The sequence below is a fragment of the Babylonia areolata genome, chromosome 3, assembly GCF_041734735.1.
Source record: "Babylonia areolata isolate BAREFJ2019XMU chromosome 3, ASM4173473v1, whole genome shotgun sequence".
Lineage (NCBI taxonomy): Eukaryota > Metazoa > Mollusca > Gastropoda > Neogastropoda > Buccinidae > Babylonia > Babylonia areolata.
The window spans coordinates 22569202-22596701 of record NC_134878.1 but is presented as its reverse complement, the minus strand read 5'-3'; the positions used below and the strand labels follow the sequence as shown (position 1 = coordinate 22596701).

General features: G+C 45.3%; 1 protein-coding gene across 1 annotated transcript in view; it reads right to left on the bottom strand.

Annotated features, from left to right (window-relative positions):
- The window catches only part of LOC143280506 (A disintegrin and metalloproteinase with thrombospondin motifs 6-like), a 121169-nt gene that overhangs the window by 23391 nt on the left and 70278 nt on the right, over positions 1 to 27500 (bottom strand). The window contains exons 3-12 of the mRNA XM_076585174.1: positions 22176 to 22338; positions 20704 to 21002; positions 19202 to 19285; positions 18084 to 18226; positions 17250 to 17293; positions 15730 to 15835; positions 13816 to 13962; positions 8626 to 8764; positions 5691 to 5798; positions 1 to 97 (exon numbers count right to left, since the gene is read on the bottom strand). The exon at positions 1 to 97 is cut by the window's left edge and continues 49 nt beyond it. Coding sequence (XP_076441289.1) covers positions 1 to 97; positions 5691 to 5798; positions 8626 to 8764; positions 13816 to 13962; positions 15730 to 15835; positions 17250 to 17293; positions 18084 to 18226; positions 19202 to 19285; positions 20704 to 21002; positions 22176 to 22338 — 1330 coding nt within the window. The remainder of the gene's footprint in view (positions 98 to 5690; positions 5799 to 8625; positions 8765 to 13815; positions 13963 to 15729; positions 15836 to 17249; positions 17294 to 18083; positions 18227 to 19201; positions 19286 to 20703; positions 21003 to 22175; positions 22339 to 27500) is intronic.

The following is a 27500-nucleotide window of genomic DNA, read 5'->3' as shown; positions in this document are numbered from 1 at the left end:
TTCTGGAACACTCCCCCCACTCTCCCCACTGCCCCCAGCTTCCGTGCACTGTCCGGGCCTCGTACTTAGGGTTGTGGCACTCCCCGTAATGGCACCACTGAAACACACAGGTTGTGGCACTGTCTGTAGTGACACCACTGAAACACACACTGAAACACACAGGTTGTGGCACTCTCTGTAGTGTCACCACTGAAACACACACTGAAACACACAGGTTGTGGCACTGTCTGTAGTGTCACCACTGAAACACACACTGAAACACACAGGTTGTGGCACTCTCTGTAGTGACACCACTGAAACACACAGGTTGTGGCACTGTCTGTAGTGACACCACTGAAACACACAGGTTGTGGCACTCTCTGTAGTGACACCACTGAAACACACAGGTTGTGGCACTCTCTGTAGTGACACCACTGAAACACACAGGTTGTGGCACTCTCTGTAGTGACACCACTGAAACACACAGGTTGTGGCACTGTCTGTAGTGTTACCACTGAAACACACAGGTTGTGGCACTCTCTGTAGTGTCACCACTGAAACACACAGGTTGTGGCACTCTCTGTAGTGACACCACTGAAACACACAGGTTGTGACACTCTCTGTAGTGACACCACTGAAACACACAGGTTGTGCCACTGTCTGTAGTGTCACCACTGAAACACGCTGAAACACACAGGTTGTGCCACTGTCTGTAGTGACACCACTGAAACACACAGGTTGTGCCACTGTCTGTAGTGACACCACTGAAACACACAGGTTGTGCCACTGTCTGTAGTGTCACCACTGAAACACGCTGAAACACACAGGTTGTGCCACTGTCTGTAGTGACACCACTGAAACACACAGGTTGTGGCACTCTCTGAGGTGACACCACTGAAACACATAGGGTGTGCCACTCTCTGTAGTGTCACCACTGAAACACACACTGAAACACACACTGAAACACACACTGAAACACACAGGTTGTGGCACTATCTGTAGTGACACCACTGAAACACACAGGTTGTGGCACCCTCTGTAGTGACACCACTGAAACACACAGGTTGTGACACCCTCTGTAGTGACACCACTGAAACACACAGGTTGTGGCACTGTCTGTAGTGTCACCACTGAAACACACAGGTTGTGGCACTCTCTGTAGTGACTAACCACCTGAAACACACACGTTGTGGCACTCTCTGTAGTGACACCACTGAAACACAACAGGTTGTGGCACTCTCTGTAGTGACACCACTGAAACACACACGTTGTGGCACTCTCTGTAGTGATACCACTGAAACCACACTGAAACACACAGGTTGTGGCACTCTCTGTAGTGTACCACTGAAACACACAGTTGTAGGTATACTCTTGTATGACACTCAAAGGAAATACACACACTAAGAAACACACAGTATTGCCCACAGTCCTGTACGACATACCATGAAAACACAAGTTGTGGACATCTCTGTCAACAACAATGAAACATATTCAAATTCTTAGTTGACACCACATGAAACAACAAGTTATGCAACTTCTTAGTTGCACCACTGTAAAAAAAAGTATGCGCACTCTCTATAGTTGCACCACTAGAAAGAAAGGTTTCGGGCAATTTTAACACCTAAGAATACAAGTATTCTTTGCCAACTGTCTTAGTTACAAAAAAGAAAAACAAGAGTTGTGAGACAGTCAGTTCACCATAACAGAATTGGTTGTGGCACTGGACTTGTGGTTCAATCCATGAAACAGACAGGTTGTCCCTGTAGTTACCACCGAATTAACAACTAAAGACACTTAATGTTGTGGCCTGTCTGTAGCGCATGAAAACAAAAGGATGAGAACCTCTGTAGATTACAACACAAAACACAAAAAACAACACTAAACAACAAGGTTGCTGCATTCTGTATGACCACCAGACAAAAACACACGTTGTGCTCTGAGAATGACACACAATAAAGGACAACCTGATACAACAACACAGGTGTGTCTGCCTGGTCTGTTGTACCCATTTTAACCACAGGTGTGGAAATATGTGTACACACTAAACCACCATGTTGTTGTGTTTGTAGTGACACGTGAAACAGGTTGGTGGGAGGTGTAGGAAGACATAAAACACATAGGTTGTGGCCTCTCTCGTAGTGCCCACTGACCACACGGTTGTGCACCCTCTGTAGTCGACACCACATGAAGACAGTATTTGTGCATTTGTATGTGATCTCTAAACAACAAAGTTTCTCTGTGTGAACCGCTGCTCCCACAGGAGAGCCTGTCGTATGACACACCGAACACCCATGTTTTTTTGACTTCCTGTGTGACAATCCTGTAAAACTACAACAGGCTGGGACACCCTTTTTGTTAGGTCAAATGCGAATCATGCTGGACACATCTCGGTAGTGTCACTTTTGAAACACCCGAACACATCAAGGTTGTGGCAGTGGGGGGGTGAGAGAAAACGCACCTGAGAACACCAGATTTGTCGGCACTCCTGTAGGCACACCCACTAACAAACACTGAAACACAACTGTTGTGACACGTTCCTTGTAGCTTGTGTCCTAAAGAACACGCTTCATTCCATACATGTGACGAATACATAATGGTTGTGGCATTTGTAGTGTGAACCCAGGTTTGTGGTGCATTGTGTAGTGATTGAAACAGGTTGTGGATCTGGTGTGTGCCCTGAAACAAAGGTTGTGGCATCGTCTGTGTGACACATGGAACACACCTGAAACACGGTTGTGGCACTCTCTGTAGTGACACCACTGAAACACACAGGTTGTGGCACTCTCTGTAGTGACACCACTGAAACACACAGGTTGTGGCACTCTCTGTAGTGACACCACTGAAACACACACTGAAACACACACTGAAACACAAGGTTGTGGCACTCTCTGTAGTGACACCACTGAAACACACAGGTTGTGGCACTCTCTGTAGAGACACTACTGAAACACACACTGAAACACACACTGAAACACAAGGTTGTGGCACTCTCTGTAGTGACACCACTGAAACACACACTGAAACACACAGGTTGTGGCACTCTCTGTAGAGACAATACTGAAACACACACTGAAACACACACTGAAACACAAGGTTGTGCCACTCTCTGTAGTGACACCACTGAAACACACAGGTTGTGGCACTCTCTGTAGTGACACCACTGAAACACACACTGAAACACACAGGCTGTGGCACTCTCTGTAGTGACACCACTGAAACACACAGGTTGTGGCACTCTCTGTAGTGACACCACTGAAACACACAGGTTGTGGCACTCTCTGTAGTGACACCACTGAAACACACAGTGAAACACACAGGTTGTGGCACTCTCTGTAGTGACACCACTGAAACACACAGGTTGTGGCACTCTCTGTAGAGACACTACTGAAACACACAGGTTGTGGCACTCTCTGTAGTGATACCACTGAAACACACATGTCGCAATAGGTATACTTCTTGTTGCGGAATGACAATCGTCAAAGGTAAAGGATACTAGAGCTAAAGAAACATTGACACAAAAGTAACTGCCCCACAAGGTCCACTGACAACAATACCAAGAATAACATATTAAACTATAGAATGACATTAAACTGTCATGTCCACAACAATACCAAAAATAACATATTAAACTATCTTAAGTTACCCGCCCCACAAAGTCCAGAACAATACCAAGAATAACATATCAAACTATCTCAGGTTGCTATGACATCTTAGGTTGTTATGAATGAAAAGTATAGCAGCAACTCCACTTGCTATATGTATTGCAGCACTAGAAAGTAATGTTTCGAAACAGAGAGCGAGTTTACGTCCTTAAGAATTTTACGATAGTATTCTTTCAGCCAAATAGCCTGTTTTCTTTACATTTAAAAAAAAAAAAAGAAAAAAAGAAAAAAAAGAAGAATTTGAAGACATCAGTTCACCATAACAGGAATTGGGTCGAATAAAGTGTGACACTGGGGAACCATATGTGGTCTTCAAATTCTACATGGAGAAATGAGTACAGTTGTCCCTGAAGTTATTCCACCGAATTAAAACTGAACTAAAGACATTTGTATTATCTGTTAAAAGTTTCCGCTGAATTAGAGTGCATGAAAATCAAAAAGCATGAAATCCGAGCTGATGAAAAGAATTACAACAAACAAACAAAAAACCAACAACTAAACCTCAACAAAAAGTTCTGCAATATTTTATCCACTCAGACAAAATATACACACCGTCGTCTCTGAGAAATGCACACATCAATTCAAGGGAGACGAATGTCGCTGACTACAACAAGCATCAGCGGTGGTGTCCCCTGCCCTGGTGCTGTTTCCGTTCAGTTTTTTTCAACTCCTCTCGCGTTGGGAGAATATGTGGTTCCGACACTCCCCATTCCATGTGTGTTGTGTGTTGTGTGTGTTGTGTGTGTGAGGAGGTGGGGGAGGGAGGGGGAGGGAAGGAGCTAAAGAAGAATGGTAGGGTTGTCACAGTGCTCTCTCTCTCTCTCTCTCTCTCTCTCTCTCTCTCTCTCACTCACCACACCTTCATGAGAGGCAATGTATTTGTATTTGTATTTGAATGTGTATTTCTTTTTATCACAACAGATTTCTTTGTGAAATTCGGGCTGCTCTCCCCAGGGAGAGCGCGTCGCTATACGACACCGCCACCCCCTTTTTTCTGGTATTTTTTCCTGTGTGCAGTTTTATTTGTTTTTCCTGTAGAAGTGGATTTTTCTACAGAACAGTTTGCCAGGGACATCCCTTTTTGTTGCCATGGGTTCTTTTACGTGCGCTAAGTGCATGCTGCACACGGGACCTCGGTTTATCGTCTTATCCGAATGACTAGCGTCCAGACCACCACTCAAGGTCTAGTGGAGGTGGGGGGGGGGGGAGAGAAAATATCGGCGGCTGAGCCGTGATTCGAACCAGAGCGCTCAGATTCTCTCGCTTCCGATGCGGACTGGTTACCTCTAGGCCATCGCTCCACATAACCTGTATATGACCTATAATGATCTAAACTGTTCGTTTACACGTTCTCTTTAAGTCAGTCTCTGATGTGCCTAAAGATACACGCATTCATTCCATGCATACGTGTGAGCGAATAAGTTGTATAGTTTGTTGTTGGTGGTGGTGTTGGTAGTGGTGGTGGTCCCGGGCTGTGTGTGTGTGCGTGTGTGTGTGTGTGTATCTGTGTGTGTGTGTCTGTGTGTGTGCCGGTGAGAGAGTATGTGTCTGTGTGTCTGTGCGTGTGTGTTTGTGTGTGTGTGTGTGTGTGTGTGTGAGTGTGTGTGTGTGTGTGTCTGTGTGTGTATCTGTGTGTGTGTGTGAGAGAGAGAGAGAGAGAGAGAGAGAGAGAGAGAGAATGCGTCTGTGTGTCTGCGTGTCTGTGCGTGTGTGTGTGTGTTTGTTTGTGTGTGTGTGTGTGTGTGTGTGTGTGTGTGTGTGTGTCTGTGTGTATGTGTTTGTTTGTTTGTGTGTGTGTGTGTGTGTGTGTGTGTGTGTGTGTGTGTGTGTGTGTGTGTGTGTGCTGGTGACGGAGAGGATAATTATTACCGCCGGGAGGGGTGTGACGATTACACATTCGTCACTTTTTTTGCAGTGGGGTGATGAAATACAGCTGTGCGAGAAAAAAAAAATCAAATAAACAATATAACAAGCTTGCAAAACCGACACTCAATGACGAGCAAGGAACTCACGCACAGACAGACAGACAGACAGACAGACAGCACTGACCCCAGTTTTGTGTCGAGACATAAAGCACTCGGTGCCTTCTGCAGCGGGGATGCTGTTGGTGACGCAGTCCGCTACCTCGTTCACACACCACAGCTCCCGGCACGCTCTCTGTGGGTCAACGTGCAACATTACACTCATCACTGACTGCCCCCGAAAACGGAGTATGGCTGCCTACATGGCAGGGTAAAAACGGCCACACACGTAAAAGCCCACTCGTGTACATACGCGTGAACGACCGTGTGGGAGTTGTAGCCCACGAACGAAGAAGAAGAAGAAGAAGACCACTGAATGAATGAATGAATGATATGGATACTTTCATAGCGCCTATCCTCGGTCGGAGACCAAGCCGTGTAAGCGTTTTACAAACACGGAGTCGTTTGCACAACAGGCTGTCTTCCTCGGTAGAGCCGTGTCATTCGATCACATTTCAGGCATGCACATATACACATTCAGAAAGACATGTAACTTTTTAAGTGTATGACCGTTTTATTTATTTAACCCCGCCATGGAGGCAGCCATTCTCCGTTTTCGGGGGGGAGGGGGGAGGTGCATGCTGGGTATAGTTTTTATTCTTATTTCCCCACCGAACGCTGATATGGATTAAAGGATCTTTAACGAGCGTATTCCATCTTCTGCGTACGTATACACACGAATGGGGTTCAGGCACTAGCAGGTCTGCACATATGTTGACCTGGGCGCCGTTACCGAGATTCGAACCCGGAACCCTCCAACGCTTTAACCACTCGGCTACTGCCCCGTCACTGACACGTCAAAGCTGTCGGCATGCTCTATGTGTGTCACATGACATGACATTGATCACTGACATGTCAAAGCTGTCGGCATGCTCTATGTGTGTCACATGACATGACATTGATCACTGACATGTCAAAGCTGTCGGAATGCTCTATGTGGGTCACGTAACATTATATTGATCACTGACATGTCAAAGCTCTCGAGACATTAGCTCTGTCGTAACACATATCGGGCAATACAGCTCTCTGCGCTCTCCCCTACTCCCCCTGCTCCCCCCCCCCTCTCTCTCTCTCTCTCTATCTCACACACACACACACACACGCACGCACGCACGCATACACGCGCGCATGAACGCACACACGCATGCACATATATTATAAGCAGACACACAGTGCGTGCACACATACACACATAAACACACACACACCGTCGCACGCACATACATCCACACACCCACATACAATGCAAGCATGCATTTACGCACAGCGCGTGCACACACACACACACACACACACACACACACACACACACACACACACACACACACACACAAGTGCGGGCACACACAGCCAAACTGATTTCACCTTCCTCGTACGGCCGCACTCCACCCCCCCTCCCCCACCACGCCCCCTCCTCCCCTATTCATTTGTCTGGATGCTTCTCTCTCTCTCTCTCTCTCTCTCTCTCTCACTAATGGCTTTGACATGTTTTGTACATAAATATTACCGCTGTACAATTTCGCGCATCTGCTGTTGTTGATGTTTTGGCTTTTCCTTTTTTCTTTCTTTTTTTTTCCTTTGCCCTTCCTTCCTTCCTTCCCTCATCATCCCCTTTTCCACATTCAATTATTTATCATGGCAGACACATAATTTATTCAACCACACACTCTCGCCAACAGCATGAAAATGTGCATACTCTTGACGAAAGCAATATGGCAAGCACAAGTATTGAATAAACAATATCAATATGCAAACACACACACACACACACACACACACACACATCTCCACAAATAAGTAAATAAATAAACGAATAAGAGAATAAACTTACCGATAGGTATTCGATAAAGGAATAATAATATGACAATTCTGTAAGCTTATTCACCCATTGTGGCAGTAGTCAGTAAGTGTTTGTTTAAATGACTTTAGAACGTGTCTACCCAACTGAAATCCACCCAAGTTGTACAACATCTGTGTCGACAAAGCGAGAGAGAGAGAGAGAGAGAGAGAGAGAGAGAGAGAGAGTGTGTGTGTGTGTGTGTGTGTGTGTGTGTGTGTGTGTGTGCGTGCGTGCGTATGTGTCCGTGCGTGTGTATGTGTGCGTGTGTGTGTGTGTGTGTGTGCTGTACGTAGGCGTGCCAAAGTGCGCATGCTTTCAGCTAATAAAGACACACCTGCCTGGATTTCATTATATGAACTTCTTTCTATTAAGATTTTTATACCACACATTGAGCCTGAATGATTTTCCGTCGGTGAATTTCAGTTTCAGTTTCAAGGTGGTGTCAAAGCGTGCGAACTTAATCCGTATTTAACGTACTTAGGACACCACCACCTACTGAGCCCCCCTACTGACGACAATAATGGCTCAGTCAGTCTGCGGAGCCAGACTGAGTGAGCGTCTCTCCCAGAGTGGAGAGGGAAATGCAATTTAGATTGACGGCCACAACACTGGTCTCATTTCACAGATGCTGTCAGCAGTTAAGTGGTGCTGAATGGGTTAACCAACGCACTCGCCTATCTTCTCCCTCAGTGCTATTGTATTATATTGTATTACTTTTTTTTTCACAACAGATTTCTTTGTGTTAAAGTAGAGCTGCTCTCCCCAAGGAGAGCGCGTCACTGCACTGAGAGCGCCACCCATTTTTCTGTATTTTTTTCTGCCTGCAGATGGGTTTTTTTCTTTGTGTGTGTGTGTGTTTTTGTTTTTTTTCTATCGAAGTGGATTTTTCTACAGAATTTTGCCAGGAGCAACCCTTTAGTTGTCTTGGGTTCTTTTACGGGCGCTAAGTGCATGCTGCACACGGGACCTCGGTTTATCGTCTCATCCGATTGACTAGCGTCCAGACCACCACTCAAGGTCTAGTGGAGGGGGAGAAAATACCGGCAAACTGAGCCGTGATTCGAGCCAGCGCGCTCAGATTCTCTGGCTTCACAGCGTTACCTCTGGGCCATCACTCCACTACCTTGATCTTGCAGGCTCTGGACTTGGGCCCGAACTGCTGCCTGCACTGGGTATCGATGTCGAAGGCCTCGACAGACACGTCGTGGGGAAAGGCCTCCCGCTTGAGGGGGATGTTGTCCAGGCACCACCCTTTCCCTGCACTGAACACACACACACACACACACACACACACACACACACACCACCACCACCACCACCACCACCACCACACACACACACACACACACACACGCAACCACCACCACCACCACCACCACCACACACACACACAGTCACACACACACACACACACACACACACACACACACACACACACACACACACACACCACCACCACCACCACCACCAAACACAGTCACACACACACACACACACACACACACACACAACCACCACCACCACCACCACCACCACCACCACACACACACACACACACACACACACACACACACACACACACACACACACACTTCCCTTTCTGATCAGCTCTCTTGGATAGATTCGAAACTGGTGTCCAGCGTTATATAGTTTTCAGTGTGTGGGTGGGGAGTGGGGGGCAGGGGGGGTCGGGGGTAAAGGGGTGGTGGTGGGAGGGTGAGGAAAGGAGAGGGGTGGAGATTGTGTGTGTGTGTGTGTGTGTGTGTGTGTGTGTGTGTGTGTGTGTGTGTGTGAAAGAGAGAGAGAGGGAGAGAGAGCGAGAACGAACGAATGAACGAATGTTTTATTGGATACAGGCCATAGGCATCATCATTACAATGCGGTACTGGAAAGGGGGGTGGGGGGGGGGGTTGTCTGACAACAATATTCCATTGACATTAAAAATGGACATTAATAATTGTCTTGCCCACTGGAACTGCAAGCTCTGACTAACACCTACGCTCTTCAACAGTCGTTAGAAACATATACATACCATTTAACCTGTACACACTAAGTGGGGGGAAAAAAAAAAGTTTCACAAAATAACTTTTAAATAAAATTGCATTGTGGTGATATTTCCTATCACAAGCTTATCAAGCAACATTATACTTCATGATTTCAATACCACCACTTGACTGCGTTTCATTGAATGTGTGTGTGTGTGTGTGTGTGTGTGTGTGTGTGTGTGTGTGTGTGTGTGTGTGTGTGTGTGTGTGTGAGAGAGAGAGACAGAGACAGAGACAGAGACGGAGAGATAAGGAAGGAGGTAGGGGGGGAAGACAGATGGAGAAAGATGGAGAAATAGAGCAAAAGTGGAAAAACGCGTGCGCGCGTGTGTGTGTGTGTGTGTGTGTGTGAATATGCGTGTAAGTGTGTGTGTATACCTACGTATGTGCATGCACATACGAGCGTGAATGTGTTAATAAGTGTGTGCACCCGCATGTACATGTGTGCGTATGGTTGTACGTATGTGTGTGTCTCTCCTTTTTTTTTGCACACCATTACGTGTCTTAAACGGTTTATTACTGTATGTTTTGTGTTCAGTTCGGATCATTGCTAACAGCATAACACATCATAAAATCCGTATATGAATGTTTAAAACTAACTTTGCCCTTTTTGTTGTTGTTGTTGTTGTTGTTTTAACTACACACTGATATACTTACGCCTACCATCAAAGAAATGTTTTTCATTTCTTTTTTTTTATCATAGTTTTAAGAAGAAAAGTTATAAAAACGCACAAACACAGTAACTTTTTTCCAATAACATGAATGTGGTGGAAAACAAAAAATAGAATGAATAACTCCTCCGTTATCATGAAAATGATTTTACAGAACTGGAGGCGGAAAGGAAGGAAGAATTTGAACATATAAAAAAAAAAGTTCTTTAACTTTGGAGTCGCCATATCAAACAGAATAATATCATACTGCATGGTACTGAAAATGGTTGCTAATTAAAGTTAACGTTAGTCCTGATTTGAAAAAAAAAAACCACACCAAACAAGTCAATACCAACTAATAAGCGGCAGCAGGGATTGTTTGCTATGAATACAAGAGCGGGGGGGGGGTTAAAACAAAATCTTCACATGCACAAACCATGGAGCTTTACAAAACACCGGTTCCCCATGCAGCAGGCACCACTCACAGCACTGACTAATGAACATGCCATAACTAATCCAGTCAACATGCTCCAAAGATACAGAGCATCAAAGAGACCTCAACATTAAGGTTATACAGTGATGGGCATGACCATATACCAACTTAAAGACCTCTACATTAAGGTTATACAGTGATGGGCATGACCATATACCAACTTAAAGACCTCTACATTAAGGTTATACAGTGATGGGCATGACCATATACCAACTTAAAGACCTCTACATTGAGGTTATACAGTGATGGGCATGACCATATACCAACTTAAAGACCTCTACATTAAGGTTATACAGTGATGGGCATGACCATATACCAACTTAAAGACCTCTACATCAAGGTTATACAGTGATGGGCATGACCATATACCAACTTAAAGACCTCTACATTAAGGTTATACAGTGATGGGCATGACCATATACCAACTTAAAGTCCTCTACATTAAGGTTATACAGTGATGGGCATGACCATACACCAACTTAAAGACCTCTACATTAAGGTTATACAGTGATGGGCATGACCATATACCAACTTAAAGTCCTCTACATTAAGGTTATACAGTGATGGGCATGACCATATACCAACTTAAAGACCTCTACATTAAGGTTATACAGTGATGGGCATGACCATATACCAACTTAAAGACCTCTACATTAAGGTTATACAGTGATGGGCATGACCATATACCAACTTAAAGACAAGTGCTTTGGCAATCAAACTGACTTGCAGAATCTACTCAGGAAAATATTTTTTTTAAATCCACAAAACACACAAAGCCACTCAATAAGATTTTTTTTTACAGCAAACTGAAGACCTCAGAAAACACTTTAAAATCGTCTTTGCTGAATCACTATATATTTTCCTTTTTTTTTGTTTCTTCTTATAAACACAATGGAAGAAATTTGATTAAACTACGATACCATCTGATCCCGAGACAGCGAGAAATGGAAAAAAAAGTGCCCAAAATAAAGCACATTTGTACATATTAGTCTTCATACAATGAAAGCTTCTGCCAGTGATTTAAAGATTGTCCCGGACTAAGGTGATTCGAGCAGAATGTGGCCACTTGTAATAATGATAACGATGACGATGATGATGATGATGATGACGATGATGATGATGATCATGACGATGATGGTTGATAGTAATGATGATGATGATGATGACGATGGTGATGACGATGATGGTGATGATGACGATGATGATAACAACTACAATAACTAAAGGGTATCTACAATCACAAGGTCTCAGATGTAAGAGTGAGCATGCACTCATCACTTCTCGATGACAAAATACATGCAAGCAAAGACAAGAAGCTAGGGGAAAAAAAAAGAATCAACAAGAGCACAAACAACAACGCAACACTTGCACTCTGTCCCTTGGAACGGCATTCTTTTTTTCTTTTTTCATTGAATCACACAAGTATCTGTGTTTTTTTTCCTGGACCTTTCTGTGTTTGCTGCTACCTTCTGAATGAAACCTCTACATCACTCTCCAGCTACATACATACAAACATGTGGAGTGATGGCCTAGAGGTACGGCGTCCGCCTAGGAAGCACGAGAAACTGAGCGCACTGGTTCGAATCACACCGGCAGTCACCAGTATTTTCTAGACCTTGAGTGGTGGTCCGGACGCTAGTCATTCGGATGAGACGATAAACCGAGGTCCCGTGTGCAGCATGCATGTAAAAGAACCCACGGCAACAAAAGGGTTGTCCCTGGCAAAATTCTGTAGAAAAATCCACTTCGATAGGAAAAAAACAAATAAAACTGCAGGCAGGAAAAATACACAAAGAATAGGTGGGGCTCTCAATGTAGCGACGCGCTCTCCCTGGGGAGAGCAGCCCGAATTTCACACAGAGAAATCTGTTGTGACAAAAAGAGTAAAACAGTAATATATCACTCTCAAGCTGCATATGTACAAACATCCCCATGTCAGTCACACCCAGGCTCGTTCTGTAGCACTGACCACGGCCATCAGGCCACCAAGACCTATCCTCTGCACCTTCTGTGTAAACACTTAGTGCAGTCACGTATCTGTTTATTTTGCTTATTTGTCACACTTCTGTGACGTTGGATGTCTATGCAGTTCTCTTGTATCCATGGAATCACAGAACTGTTCTGTTCTGTCTATTCCAGAATTTTATATAACTGGACAGGTTTGTTATGTCCAAGGAAATTATAAAACTGTGCAGTTCTATATGTCCAAAGAGATTTTACAGCATTATAGCTCTATATTTCCAAAGAAGTGAGAGAACTCTGTAGTTCTATATGCCCCATGGTATAACTAATATTCCACGAAACAAGAGAACTGTGCAGTTCTCTTTATGTCCCATCAAAATATAGAACTTCTGCAAATCTCTGTCTCGCACAAAAATACAGAACCGTGCAGTTATCTATACAGGCCCCATAAAACTACACAGCTATGCAATTCTGTATGTCCCACGAAACTACTGAACTGTGCAGTTCTCTATTTCCCATGAAACTATAGAACTTTGTAGTTTTGTATGTACCACGACACAAAGAACTGTGCAATTATCTGCGTCCCATGAAAACTACAGCAGTGTGTAATTCTCTCTGTCCCACGAAATTAAAAAAAAAAAAAAACAAAACAACTGTGCAGTTCAATATACAGTGTGAAATTCTAGATCGAAGCGCTTCTCCAGACTTCATAATAGATCAGAAGAGTGCCGGTTTCCCATGCCCTGGACAAAAACAAGACAAGACAAACACACACACACACACACACACACACACACACACACACACACACAGGGGGAAGAGAGAGAGAGAGAGAGAGAGGGAGAGAGAGAGCGCACAAAATAACAAAAGAAATACAAAAGGCAAGACGACAAAGACAAGACAAATCACAAAGCAAGAAGACACAACCAAGAAGACCAGCACAGAACAGAACAGCAACAACACGGGCGAGCTGGCAGCAGACGGTACAGGCAGGTCAGGGGGTTATCATTACAAACTTTGGGGGGCGGAGGCGGGGGTGGGGGGGGGGGGGGGGGGGTTACAGGTTTAGAGGGGAGTGGAGGTGTGTGGTAGGGGAGGGGCAGCCAGGCGGGTAGGGCAGTCTAGTGTCATATTTACAAGCAGGAGGAGGAGTGAGGTCCTACTCCAGAAAGTCGGTGATGTAGGCTCTGGAACAGGAGGACCACTGGAAGGGCGAGGTGTCCTTGGTCAGCCGGGCCGCCATGATCCGTGCCGGCTCCTTGCCCGGCAGACCGCACGTGTTGCCCGCCCCGTCGTGGTGCATGCCGAAACTGGGTCACCACATAAGGTTCAAGGTCAAGGTTCAAGGTCACGCCAATTTTTTTTATTCATCATCTCCAAAGACGAATTCACATGAAGTCGTGTTGCTTGCTGTACGCTCACAATACATACGTGAAAGGTGCGTTTAATTAAACGACACGCATGTGTTTGAGTAATCGTAGGAACAGGAAAACAAACAGAACTGCAGGCAAAAAAAAATAATAATAATAATAATTGGTTGGCGCTGTCAGTGTAGCGACGCGCTCTCGCTGGGGGGAGGGCAGACCGAATTTCACACAGAGAAATCTGTTGTGACAAAAAGGGTAATACAAAGACAAATACAAATCAAGAGATCACATGAAATTACGTTGGAACATCTAAGGACATTTTATATATTAAAGAATACCAGTGTTTACCAAAAAATCTTGAGAAATATATACCTGTTTAAAAATTGGAAGAGATCACATAAAAAGTTACGTTGATATATATCAGAACATTATACAAATTCAAGAGTAATCAACAGTATAAATTTTAGAATAATAAAGACTGTCACCTACTGACTTCATTTGGAATGGGGGAGGAGGTAGGAAGTAGGGAAATAAAACCAAAAAAAATTGTATTCAACCTGAGAAAGGAGATATCTATCATATGCAATTAGCATGCTTTTTCCCCCACCCAGATATGGGGCATAAAAATGGTGAATATATCCACAAACACATTGAAGTAAAAACAAACAAACAAACAAACAAAACAACAACAAAAATAAAAAGGGGATGTGGAAGATAGGGGAGAGATGGCATGACAAATATATCTTTAAAAAAATCATCGTCATTATTATAATAAACCAAATTTAATAGCCAAGGGGTATTTGAAAAGACATGGCTGTGTTGATCTGATGATAAAATCGTACGACTTTCATTCAAATGCGCACCCAGAATTAATCATTATTTAAAGAAGCTATTAAAACAAATGAACTTGATTAACTTTAAATGATGCATCTATGTTATTGGTTTTTTTCTTATTAGTAATGGTCATAATACTCTTATTAATATGTGTCTAAAAAGGGGGGGGGGGGTAGAAATTGAAGAAATAGAGAGAAAAAAAAGGTAAATAAAAGAGAGAGAGAGAGAGAGAGAGAGAGAGAGAGAGAGAGAGAGAGAGAAAGGGAGAAATGAAGGAATTGACTTGATTTATATTGAGCGTGTAAAAAAAAAGTAATAAATCCACACTAAGGTCGTGTGTTCACAGATAGAAACAAAAAGAAACAATCAAACACCTGCACAGCAGACAAAACACACACACACACACACACACACACACACACACACACACACACACACACACACAGAAGAGATAGACAGAGACAGAGAAACAAAAACACAAAGCTGACCCAAACAAACAGAAGCAAACCCCCACCCCCCAAAAAAACAAAACAACAACAACCAAAAAACAACCCCCCCCCCCCCCACACACACACACACAGAGGAGAAAGATAGAGACAGAGAAACAAAAACACAAAGCTGACCCAAACAAACAGAAGCAAACCCCCACCCCCCCAAAAAAACAAAACAACAACAACCAAAAAACAACCCCCCCCCCCCACACACACACACAGAGGAGAGAGATAGAGACAGAGAAACAAAAACACAAAGCTGACCCAAACAAACAGAAGCACCCCCCCAAAAAAAAAAAAAAACAACAAAAAACAAACAAACAAAAAAACCAAAAAAAAAACACACACACACACAAAAGGAAGACACAAAAACACAGTGCCTGACTTGTGTCCAATCTCATGGGCGATAATGAAGGCGGAGGCCAGCCCGATGTCCTGGTTGATGCTGCAGCTCCTGTCCCTCTCACACATCCCCTCCACCGGGGCCAGACCTGCAACACCACACCGTCACTTAGTGTCCCCCAAGGTCACTTAGGAACGGTTAGCACGTGCCAACATCACTTAGGAGCGATGCACATGCACCATCTTCACTTGGGACTGCCTTGCACATGCCAACACAACATCACTTGGGGCTGGCTTACACGTACCAACATCACTTAGGACTGGCTTACATGTAACAACATCACTTATGAGTGGGTTACATTTACCAATATCATTTAGGAGCGGCTCACACGTACCAACATCACTTAGGACTGGCTCACACGCACCAACATCACTTAGGAGTGGCTTACACATACCAACATCACTTGGGACTGGCTCACACGTGCCAACATTACTTAGGAGTTGCTCACACGTGCCAACATCACTTAGCACTGGCTCACACGTACCAACATCACTTAGGACTGGCTTACATGCAACAACATCACTTAGGGGCGGTTCACACGCAAACAACATCAGTTAGGACTGGCTTACACGTACCAACATCACTTGGGACTGGCTTACACGTGCCAACATTACTTAGGAGCGGCTCATACGTAACAGCATCACTTAGGAGTGGCTTACATGTAACAACATCACTTGGGACTGGCTTACATGTAACAACATCACTTAGCACTGGCTCACACGTACCAACATCACTTAGGAGTGGCTCACACGTGCCAACATTACTTAGGAGCGGCTCACACGTGCCAACATTACTTAGGAGCGGCTCACACGTAACAACATAACTTACACGTACCAACAACACTTAGGAGTGGGCAACACGTGCCAACATAACTTAGGAGCAGTACACATGTACCACCTTCACTAAGTAGAAACTTACACGTTCCAAGAGCACTTAGGAGTGGCTCACACATGCCCACATTACTTTGGAGTGGGTCACACGTGCCCACATCACTTAGGAGCAGTACACATGTACCACCTTCACTTAGTAGAAACTTTCACGTTCCAAGAGCACTTAGGAGCGGCTCACACGTGCCAACATCACTTAGGAGTGGCTCACACGTACCAACATCACTTAGGAGTGGCTCACACGTACCAACATCACTTAGGAGTGGCTCACACGTACCCACATCACTTAGGAGTGGCTCACACGTGCCAACATCACTTAGGAGTGGCTCACACGTACCAACATCACTTAGGAGTGGCTCACACGTTCCCACATCACTTAGGAGTGGGTCACACGTGCCCACATCACTTAGGAGCGGCTCACACGCAAACAACATCATTAATATGACTGACTTACACGTAACAACATCATTAATATGACTGGCTTACACGCAACAACATCACTTCGTACCAACATCACTTGGCCTACACCTGTCTGCAACACACAAGGAATGAAGGAGCCCCAGGCATCCCGCGAGGGGACAGAGGGATTGGAAGCGACATTCTCTCGACACTTACCTAAAGTGCCACAAGGCTCATTTTTGTAGGTACAGATGTCGTACCTGTGACAAAGAAAGAAAGAAAAAAAAACGAGTGCGTAAGCACGTTTGTATATGCGTGTGTCCGTGCTTGTGTGTGTGTGTGTGTGTGTGTGTGTGCGTGCGTGCGTGCGTGCGTGCGTGCGTGCGTGTGTGCGTGTGTGTGTGTGTGTGTGTGTGTGTGTGTGTGTGTGTGTGTGTGTGTGTGTGTGTGTGTGTGTGTGTGTGTGTGTGTGTGTGTGCGTGCGCGCGCGCGCGCGCGAGCTCCTGAAAGCAAAAGTACATTTCTTTTCAGGAAACAACAGCTAGAAATAAAAGATGGATATATTCGTCATATTTATCAGATATGATACTGTGAACTCATAAAGACCTTTTTATTTTACGTCTGTGGTAATCGATTTACGTCAGCAGACAGATGAAAGGAAAATACATGATAATAACACAAAGAAGAAGAAGAAGAAGAAGGAGGAGGAGGAGTGAGAGAAGTAAGATTACAGCTAGCAATATTTCATATCTCGTTTGAAAAACAACAAAAACACATTTTATTGCCATAAAAATATATCAGTGTCCAGTGTACGCTTACTGAAGTCGCCAATACATAAATAAGAAGTTCAGCTTCATAGTAGGTAAAGTCATTTTCACAACACACACACACACACACACACACACACACACACACACACACACACACACGCACACACACACGCACGCACGCACGCACGCACGCACGCACGTGCATACCAAAAAAACCTTACCACAACAACAACAACCACAACACGAGCAGCCACCACCTTCTCCACCATCTTTTTTTTACCTCGTAAGCAACACAGCGTTGTCATGGGAAACCCCTTGGCCTTGACCTTTGCTGCTGTCCTGACTGGACAATTTGTCCTGCCACTTACAGAAGCTGTCCAGGGACTCGTCTGCATAATAGTTGATCTGAGGCAAGGTCTGGTCCTGAGAAAGACAGTGTGAACACAGCAAGTCAGCTGTGTGTATGACGGGCGCAATAGCCGAGTGGTTAAAGCGTTGGGCTGTCAATCTGAGGGTCCCGGGTTCGAATCACGGTGACGGCGCCTGGTGGGTAAAGGGTGGAGATTCTTACGATCTCCCAGGTCAACATATGTGCAGACCTGCTAGTGCCTGAACCCCCTTCGTGTGTATATGCAAGCAGAAGATCAAATACGCACGTTAAAGATCCTGCAATGCATGTCAGCGTTCGGTGGGTTATGAAAATAAGAACATACCCAGCATGCACACCACCGAAAACGGAGTATGGCTATCTACATGGCGGGGTAAAAACGGTCATACACGTAAAAGCCCACTCGTGTGCATACGAGTGAACGCAGAAGAAGAAGAAGCTGTGTGTATTTGGAATCACTGTGCGTATTATGCAACACACACACCAATCAATATGTATTCAAATTATATTGCAACACACACACAAGAATTAATGTATTCAAATTACATTGCTAATTACACACACACACACACACACACACACACACACACACACACACACACACACACACACACACACACGAATCAATATATTCAACTTATTCAATACCTGTTCAGTCATATGGGATAAAAACCAACATCTTTTATAATTTAATTATCACACACACACACACACACACACACACACACACACACACACACACACACACACACACACACACACACGAATCATCTTTTTAGAATATTTCAGTCCCTGCTGGGGCATATAGAATCAAGAAATGTTAATCTTTTCATCCCAATTGGGGTATATACGATAAAAAAAAAAGAGTATTATTTCATTATCTAAATCATCGCCCCTCCCACCCCTCACACACACGCACACATACCCATCACACACACACACACACACACACACACACACACACACACACACACACACACACACACACACACACACACACACACACTCACGTCTTGGTCAGTGAAGACGATGAGGCGTGTGACGACGATGTTGATGGCATTTCCGATGGAGGGGTCATGAAACAGCTTGGCCACCTGACCTCCACGTGACAGAGATACAACCGATCAAAACGTAGCGTATAATACTGACACACAGTTGGACCAATCAAAACGTAGCGTATAATACTGACACACAGTTGGACCAATCAAAACGTAGCGTATAATACTGACACACAGTTGGACCAATCAAAACGTAGCGTATAATACTGACACACAGTCGGACCAATCAAAATGTAGCGTATAATACTGACACACAGCCGGACCAATCAAAACGTAGCCTATAATACTGACACACAGTTGGACCAATCAAAACGTAGCCATACAATACTGACACTCACCTGGACCAATCCAATCAAAACCTAGCATAATTACAATACTGACAATACTGGACCAATCGCCAAGTGATTGCATCCGCTACAATTGCCTCGAGGTGATAGAACACCCAGCCAATCAAAATGTACAGACTGAACTCAATGTTCACTAATCACAATTCTTTGCAAAACTTCTTTCATATGACAACAAAAGCAAAAACAAAACAAAAAAACAGAATATACTATTTGTAGGTGGGTTGCCCAGTCAAAATGAAAAGCTGAATTTGATATATGTTGTTAAGTCATTTACAGCATATTCTTTTGTAAAAAAAAACAACTATGACTCTGAAATTAGGAGGCAAGATTGCACTGGCTCTTAGCTTTGGGGGCTAGTTGGCCTTTGGGAACCATCCCAACGCCGACTGTCCTAAAACCCTCTTGGTCGAGAGAAAGAGAGAGAGAGAGAGAGTAAGGGGATATAACTTGGGCAAGACACTCTCCACTATAATCAAATTTTAGCCCAGATAGTCAGTCAGGACAGCAGGTGCCTCCTCTGCTGTTTTGGTGGTCACAGTCGGACACGACTGACCATCATACAGATACAATGCAAAGTTAGCTTGGCCAGTTTTCATTGATCAGTCCGCACGTTCCGACACCTCTTTGAAGCTGAAACTGTAGCGCTTTGCTAAAAAAAAAACCAAAAAAAAACCCGTCCTCATAGAAAGGGGCAATCAAAACGTAACCCTCACTGCAAACAGTTCTTTTGGCAGAGCACTATTTCCGTAACAATACCCATCATCTGTCACTGAATGTGTTAGCAACTGCAACAAATTTAGATTAAAATTATATGGATGAAGAAAAAAAAAGGTAATACTAAATTATACATCGATCAAGGTTGACAACTGTGTGTGTGTGGAGAGAGAGAGAGAGAGAGGGGGGGGGAGAGAGAGAGGAGACAGAGACAGAGACACAGAGAGAGAGAGAGAACGATATCGAGGTTTTACCCAAGAAATGCCATAGCCCCAAAGACAGAGAGAGAGAGATATGGAGAGGAATTGAGAAACGCTAAAAAAAAAAAAGACACCGATAGACAGCCATCCAGATGATCCGATCAGTGAATGTCATGGAGCAGTTGGAACCTACGATGTTCATGATGGTCAGAACGTAGGCCGTCAGTCCGTCCGGGTGACGGACGTCACGGTGCTCCCGGTAGTACTCTGTCATCTTCTTGTCTATCGCCACCAGCGTCTCCACATGACGCTCCCTGCTGACGGACCGTGGGCGACGCCTGGCACGCGCGGCGCCTCTCGCCTTCTTCTGGGCTCTCCGCTTCTGGTGGAAGAGGCGGCGCCAGGCTTTGGCTCGGCGGCGTGGCTTGAGCACCTCGTTGAAAATGCTGCCGGACTTGCGCTTGAGCCAGCGGTACTTGTGTCGGCGACGGTCTGGGTGACACAAGAGCGTGGAATTTAGCACCGATGTTAATGTGGAGTGATGCTCCAGAGGTAACGCGTCCGCCTAGGAAGCGAGAGAATCTGAGCCGGCGCGGTGGTTCGAATCACGGCTCAGTCGCCGATATTTTCTCCCCAACCACTAGACCTCGAGTGGTGGTCTGGACGCTAGTCATTCGGATGAGGCGATAAAACGAGGTCCCGTGTGCAGCATACACTTAGCGCACGTAGAAGAACCCACGGCAACAAAAGGGTTGTTCCTGGCAAAATTCTATCGAAAAAAATCTACTTCGAACGGAAAAGCAAGTAAAACTGCACGCAGGAAAAAATACAAAAAAAAGGGACACACACACACACACACACACACACACACACACACACACACACCACAACACAATACAGCACAACTAACACACACACACACACACACACACACACACACACACCACAACACAATACAGCACAACACAACACACACACACACACACACACACACACACCACAACACAATACAGCACAACACAACACACACACACACACACACACACACACACACACACACACACACACACACCACAACACAATACAGCACAACACAACACACACACACACACACACACACACACACACACACACACACACACACACACACCACAACACAATACAGCACAACACAACACACACATACACACACACATACACACAAACACACACACACACACACACACACACACACACACACACACACAACACAACACACACAAACACGACACACACAAACACGACACAACACAACACACGACTCACGACACACGACACACACACGACACGACACGACACGACACGACACAGACACAGACACACACACACACACACACACACCACAGCACAACACAATACAGCACAACACACACACAACACACACACACACACACACACACACACACGACACACACAAACACGACACACACAACACGACAGAACACTACACACACACACACAAACACGACACACACACACACACACACACACACACACACACACAAACACAACACACACAACACACAAACACGACACACACAAACACCACACACACACACACACACACACACACACACACACGACACACACACACACACCACAACACAATACACACAACACACGGACCTGTGACACCACAACGCGTGTGCAGTTCCGTGTGCTTGAGAGAGGAGCGGGAGTACACGAGGTGGGGGTGTGGGGTGCCCATCATGTCCCTGGCCAACGGGCGGCTGTAGTTCCACAACGGCTCAACGAAGTAGTCCTCCACGTCCGTGGAAAACATGCCGTACTGCGAGAACACACACCATCACAGTCATCGTCACCATGGTGAGACATGAATGAATTATATGGATACTTAATAATGGAGTCTCCCCCGTCGGACCGACGGACGAGTAGGCAGGCAGGCTTATCTGTCGGTGTGTGTCCTCATATTGAGAGAAGAGGCCGATTCTGGATGCGCAGCACTTTCCACAGGTGTTGCAAGGGAAAACGTCTCCAAAAGTTGAGCCCTGCTTCCTTCGCTCACGCTTCTCCTTAATGGCCAGCGTTGTCTTGTTTTTAAACGTCTTTTTTGCCACTAGAGCACAGCATCCTCCAGCGAGAACAGTCAAGGGCATCATTTTCCCAGGAAGCGATTTCTATGTCACAGGCTTTTGAGGTTTGTCCTACAGCCTTGGGAACCTCCTGCTACAGCCTTGGGAACCTGCTACAGCCTTGGGAACCTCCTGCTACAGCCTTGGGAACCTGCTACAGCCTTTGGAACCTCCTGCTTCAGCCTTGGGAACCGGCTACAGGCTTGGGAACCTCCTGCTACAGCCTTGGGAACCTCCTGCTACAGCCTTGGGAACCTGCTACAGCCTTTGGAACCTCCTGCTACAGCCTTGGGGACCTGCTACAGCCTTGGGAAACTGCTGCTACAGCCTTGGGAACCTGCTGCTACAGCCTTGGGAACCTGCTACAGCCTTGGGAACCTCCTCCTACAGCCTTGGGAACCTGCTACAGCCTTGGGAACCTGCTGCAGCCTTGGGAACCTCCTGCTACAGCCTTGGGAACCTACTACAGCATTGGGAACCTGCTACAGCCTTGGGAACCTGCTACAGCCTTGGGAACCTCCTGCTACAGCCTTGGGAACCTACTACAGCCTTGGGAACCTCCTGCTACAGCCTTGGGAACCTACTACAGCCTTGGGAGCCTGCTGCTACAGCCTTGGGAACCTCCTGCTACAGCCTTGGGAACCTGCTGCTACAGACTTGGGAACCTGCTGCTACAGACTTGGGAACCTCCTGCTACAGCCTTGGGAACCTCCTGCTACAGCCTTGGGAACCTCCTGCTACAGCCTAGGGGAATCTGCTACGTATGTGTAAAATGTCGGCGTAAAATGAAATTAAATAATCAAACAAAATATAATCATCAGAATGAAAACCATGTCGTGCTGCAAGATACCATTGTCGTCGTTGTCGTCAGTTTCCTCGCCGTCATCATCGTCATGGTTGTGATGATTGTAATAACAAGTCGTCATTAACATCATCATCATCGTCTTCACAAAATAGTCATCCAGGTCGCTAGTCAACATGTCTTACTGCAACACATCATCGTCATTAATATCATCGCCTTCGTCATATCAGTTTATCATCAAGATCATCACCCTCATCGCCGTCGTCGTCATCTTCATTGTCATTATCATCATTGTCATCATTATCATCATCGCGATCGCAAAGCCAAAGTCCACACAGTTGGAAAACATGCCGTATTGCACCATATCATCATCACCGTCATTGTTTTGTGTATCTTTATCTGCAATTGTGAGAATCCGTGTGTGTGTGTGTGTGTGTGTGTGAACTCAGAGCTCATCTATTTGTCATAAAATCCAACCATGGAATGTTGGACACTAAGCGCTCTTAGAGAAAGAGAGAGAGGGATGGGTGTGGGGGTGGGGGGGCGGGAGAGAGGGAGGGACAGAGAGAAAGAGAGAGAGAGTGTGTGTGTATGTAGTTGCGCGCGCTTCTACGTGTGTACAGATGTTTTGACGTGTTCATATTATTGCCCGTGCGTTGTTTGGATTGCTCTCCCTTGTTTTGACGTCAAAACGAAAGATATTGCACTGTAGAATGCCTTTGTTTTTAAATAATTTTATTTTGTTCTATCTGTTTACATGAGGTCCCGAAAAAAGATAGTGCGCGCGGTTTTCTTTCTTACACTGGCTTCAATTTGTAGGAGTGAAGATACACAGCAAATATGCAAGGCTTTTTTTCTTTCTTTTTTTTTTCGAAAAAAAACCCCAACAACAACACAACCTCAACAAATTCGATGAAAGGGCGGATAAAAAGCTACATAAAATATACTAGAATAAAAGAAACGATCTCCATTCCCATGTGCAAAGGGTTTTATTGCCAAGGATTTCATTTGAAGCAGAATAAAATATACAAAAGAAACTTGATAAATAAAACGAATATAAACGTCAGATAAAATAAATCTAATCCCCAACGGGCATGGTTGCTTTGATAAAAGATTTCGAGCGCATGTGATGTGTCTATGATGTGGAAGGCGGTGTGGGGGGAAGGGGGAGGGCGTGGGGGGAGGGGGAGCGGGGGGGAAGTTAAAAATGGAATCACAAGGATTTGATATGTTCCGTGATGAAGACTGATAGGGAAAAGCTGGAACAATCAACGGGTTTTATGCAGAGTGCATTTGTAATCCAGGATGTGATCTATCAAACGACCTCCCTCTCCCAAGACAGTTAATGTAAGTTCCTTTCATATGCAATAACACTGCTCGAGGATCTTTCTCTCCGCCCCCCCCCCCCCCCCACCACCACCCCCCACCACCCGGACACACACGCGCGCGCGCACACGCACTCACATACAGGGGTGGGGGTGGGGTGGGGGTTTGGAAAGCAAAAAAAGCCACGGTCTGTGAGAGCACACACACACATATGAATACGCGCGCACATAACATTAACACACACGCGCACGCGCACACGCTCTCTCTCTCTCTCTCGCTCTGTCTGTCTGTCTTTGCACGCATGTTAACAAAATGCCTGCAAGACCAAGACTGCTTTTACAGATGAGTGTTTTTCTCCATGGGGTAGGGGTCCATGTGGAACTCCTAGAACAAATGGCAGTGGTGGACAAAGAAGAAGGTTTCAGTGCCGTGTCGTTTTACGGGTTTCCTGTGAATGTCGGTTCTGTCAAGTCAGTGTTTGTGTGCGGGAGGGGGATGAGAGAAAGAGAGAGAGAGAGAGAGAGAGAGAGAGAGAGTGTGTGTGTGTGTGTGTGTGTGTGTGTGTGTGTGTGTGTGTGTGTGTGAGTGTTACAGACAGAGAGAAAGAGAAAGGGAGGGCAGAGGTGGGGGACAGGAAATTTGCGAGTATGAGTCAGGTAGAGAGATAAAGAGAGACAGAGACAGAGAGAATGAAAGCGAATGCGAAACGTTTTTATTCAGTAAAGGCCATGAATTAGCACTCTCATGATGGTGCGATAAGAACACACCGTTCATCAGCGCAATGAACTTTAATCAAAATCCAGTTCAGTAAACAAAAAGTACAACAGACCACGCACAGCTGACAAGACTGAATCTGAAACGCCTACAGCAAAAGTGACAACATCCTCTTTCAGAAAGAGATCCCATGGATAATACAAGTTTGATCAATCCAGAAGGGCGTCTGTGTGTGATGAGACAAACTGGTATCTGAGATCATCCAGTTTGCATCTCTACAAGACACAGCAGCAGAAAGGAGAAGGAGATACAGGTACAAAACAAAACAAAAGAAAAAAAAAAGGATGGAAGGACAATATCCTAGAATGCACGGGCATGAGACTAAAGCGACGCTCTGAGGAGGTCGAGGAAGAACAGAGAGAGATGGACAGAACTGGTTGCCAGGTCATCAGAGGGCAGAAGAAGAAGAAGACGAAGAAAAATCAATCATCCAGGGTAAGACAACCGAACACAAAGTTAATGGACACCACCGCAACAAGCACATCTCCACATTGTGGCTCTTTCTCAGTTTTCCATTAACTCACTCAGTACGGCCAGTCCTCTCTTCTCCTCTACACAGACTCCTCGGATGTCCAGTGGGTGTCTGAATGACCCAACATTTAGCTTCCGTCGTCAGAATTGTGGTATTCTTTGTCAACATTCACGTCTTCAGTATAAGAGCCTTCGTTTGCAATATTTTGATGATGGTAATTGGGGTGAAACGCTGTTGACGTCGTCTCTTTCGCCGTTCGTATGGAGAGAGTTAACTGCGGTATCAGAGAATTCAAATCTCAATCTTTTCAAGAGAGAGAGACAGAGACAGAGACAGAGACAGACAGATTCACTGGGACCTTTGGTTGTGCAGAAAAGTGGTTTACGTACTTAACTGGCTCTGCATCAACTTTGCGTCTGGTAAACGCATAAATGGGTCAAATAAATAAACAAAAAATAATAATAAGACGCGAAAACAGAAAAAAATTAAGTGAAAAAAAAAAAGGGGGGGGGGGGGGGCGGGACGGGAAGATACGCTTCCCAAGAGTCTGCCATTCCGTTTGGACGGGAACACTAATCTAATTTCCAGATTTCTGTCTGTCTGTTTGTCTGTCTGTCTGTCTGTTTGTGTGTCTCTCCCTCTCTGCATGTGTATACCGTGTGTGTAGTTCTAGTTCATGTTTTGTAACTCAGCTAACTGCTAACACCAGTACAGACAGAATAAAGTAGATTTCAGTAGAGGTGGATTTTTTTTTTTCTTTCTTCCTTGCTTCCACCTCACCCCCACCCTTCTCTTTCCCTCTCTCTCTTCCTCTCTCCCTGGCCATTCAACGATTTCATGGATGTGCCTTGGCACTCTTCAATCAAAATAGGTGACCGAGAAACTGGGAGATACCCACTTTTCATTACAACTGAAGTTCATTAAAAGAAGAAAGGCTGTGTATCCGGTTACAGCTCCATCGTTGGCCAAGCTTCACGGCAGCCGGCATGACTTGAATTTATAACACAGTTCTGTTTATCATCAGATGTGGACGGGCGCAATAGCCAAGTGGTTAAAGCGTTGGACTTTCAATCTGAGGGTCCCGGGTTCGAATCACGGTGACGGCGCCTGGTGGGTGAAGGGTGGAGATTTTTACGATCTCCCAGGTCAACATATGTGCAGACCTGCTAGTGCCTGAACCCCATTCGTGTGTATATGCAAGCAGAAGATCAAATACGCACGTTAAAGATCCCGTAATCCATGTCAGCGTTCGGTGGGTTATGGAAACAAGAACATACCCAACATGCACACCCCCGAAAACGGAGTATGGCTGCCTACATGGCGGGGTAAAAACGGTCATACACGTAAAAGCCCACTCGTGTGCATACGAGTGAACGTGGGAGTTGCAGCCCACGAACGCAGAAGAAGAAGAAGAAGATCATCAGATGCGGATGAACTGGCTGTGTGACAGCGAACGAGAAGAAGTGCAGTAACGTGAATCAACT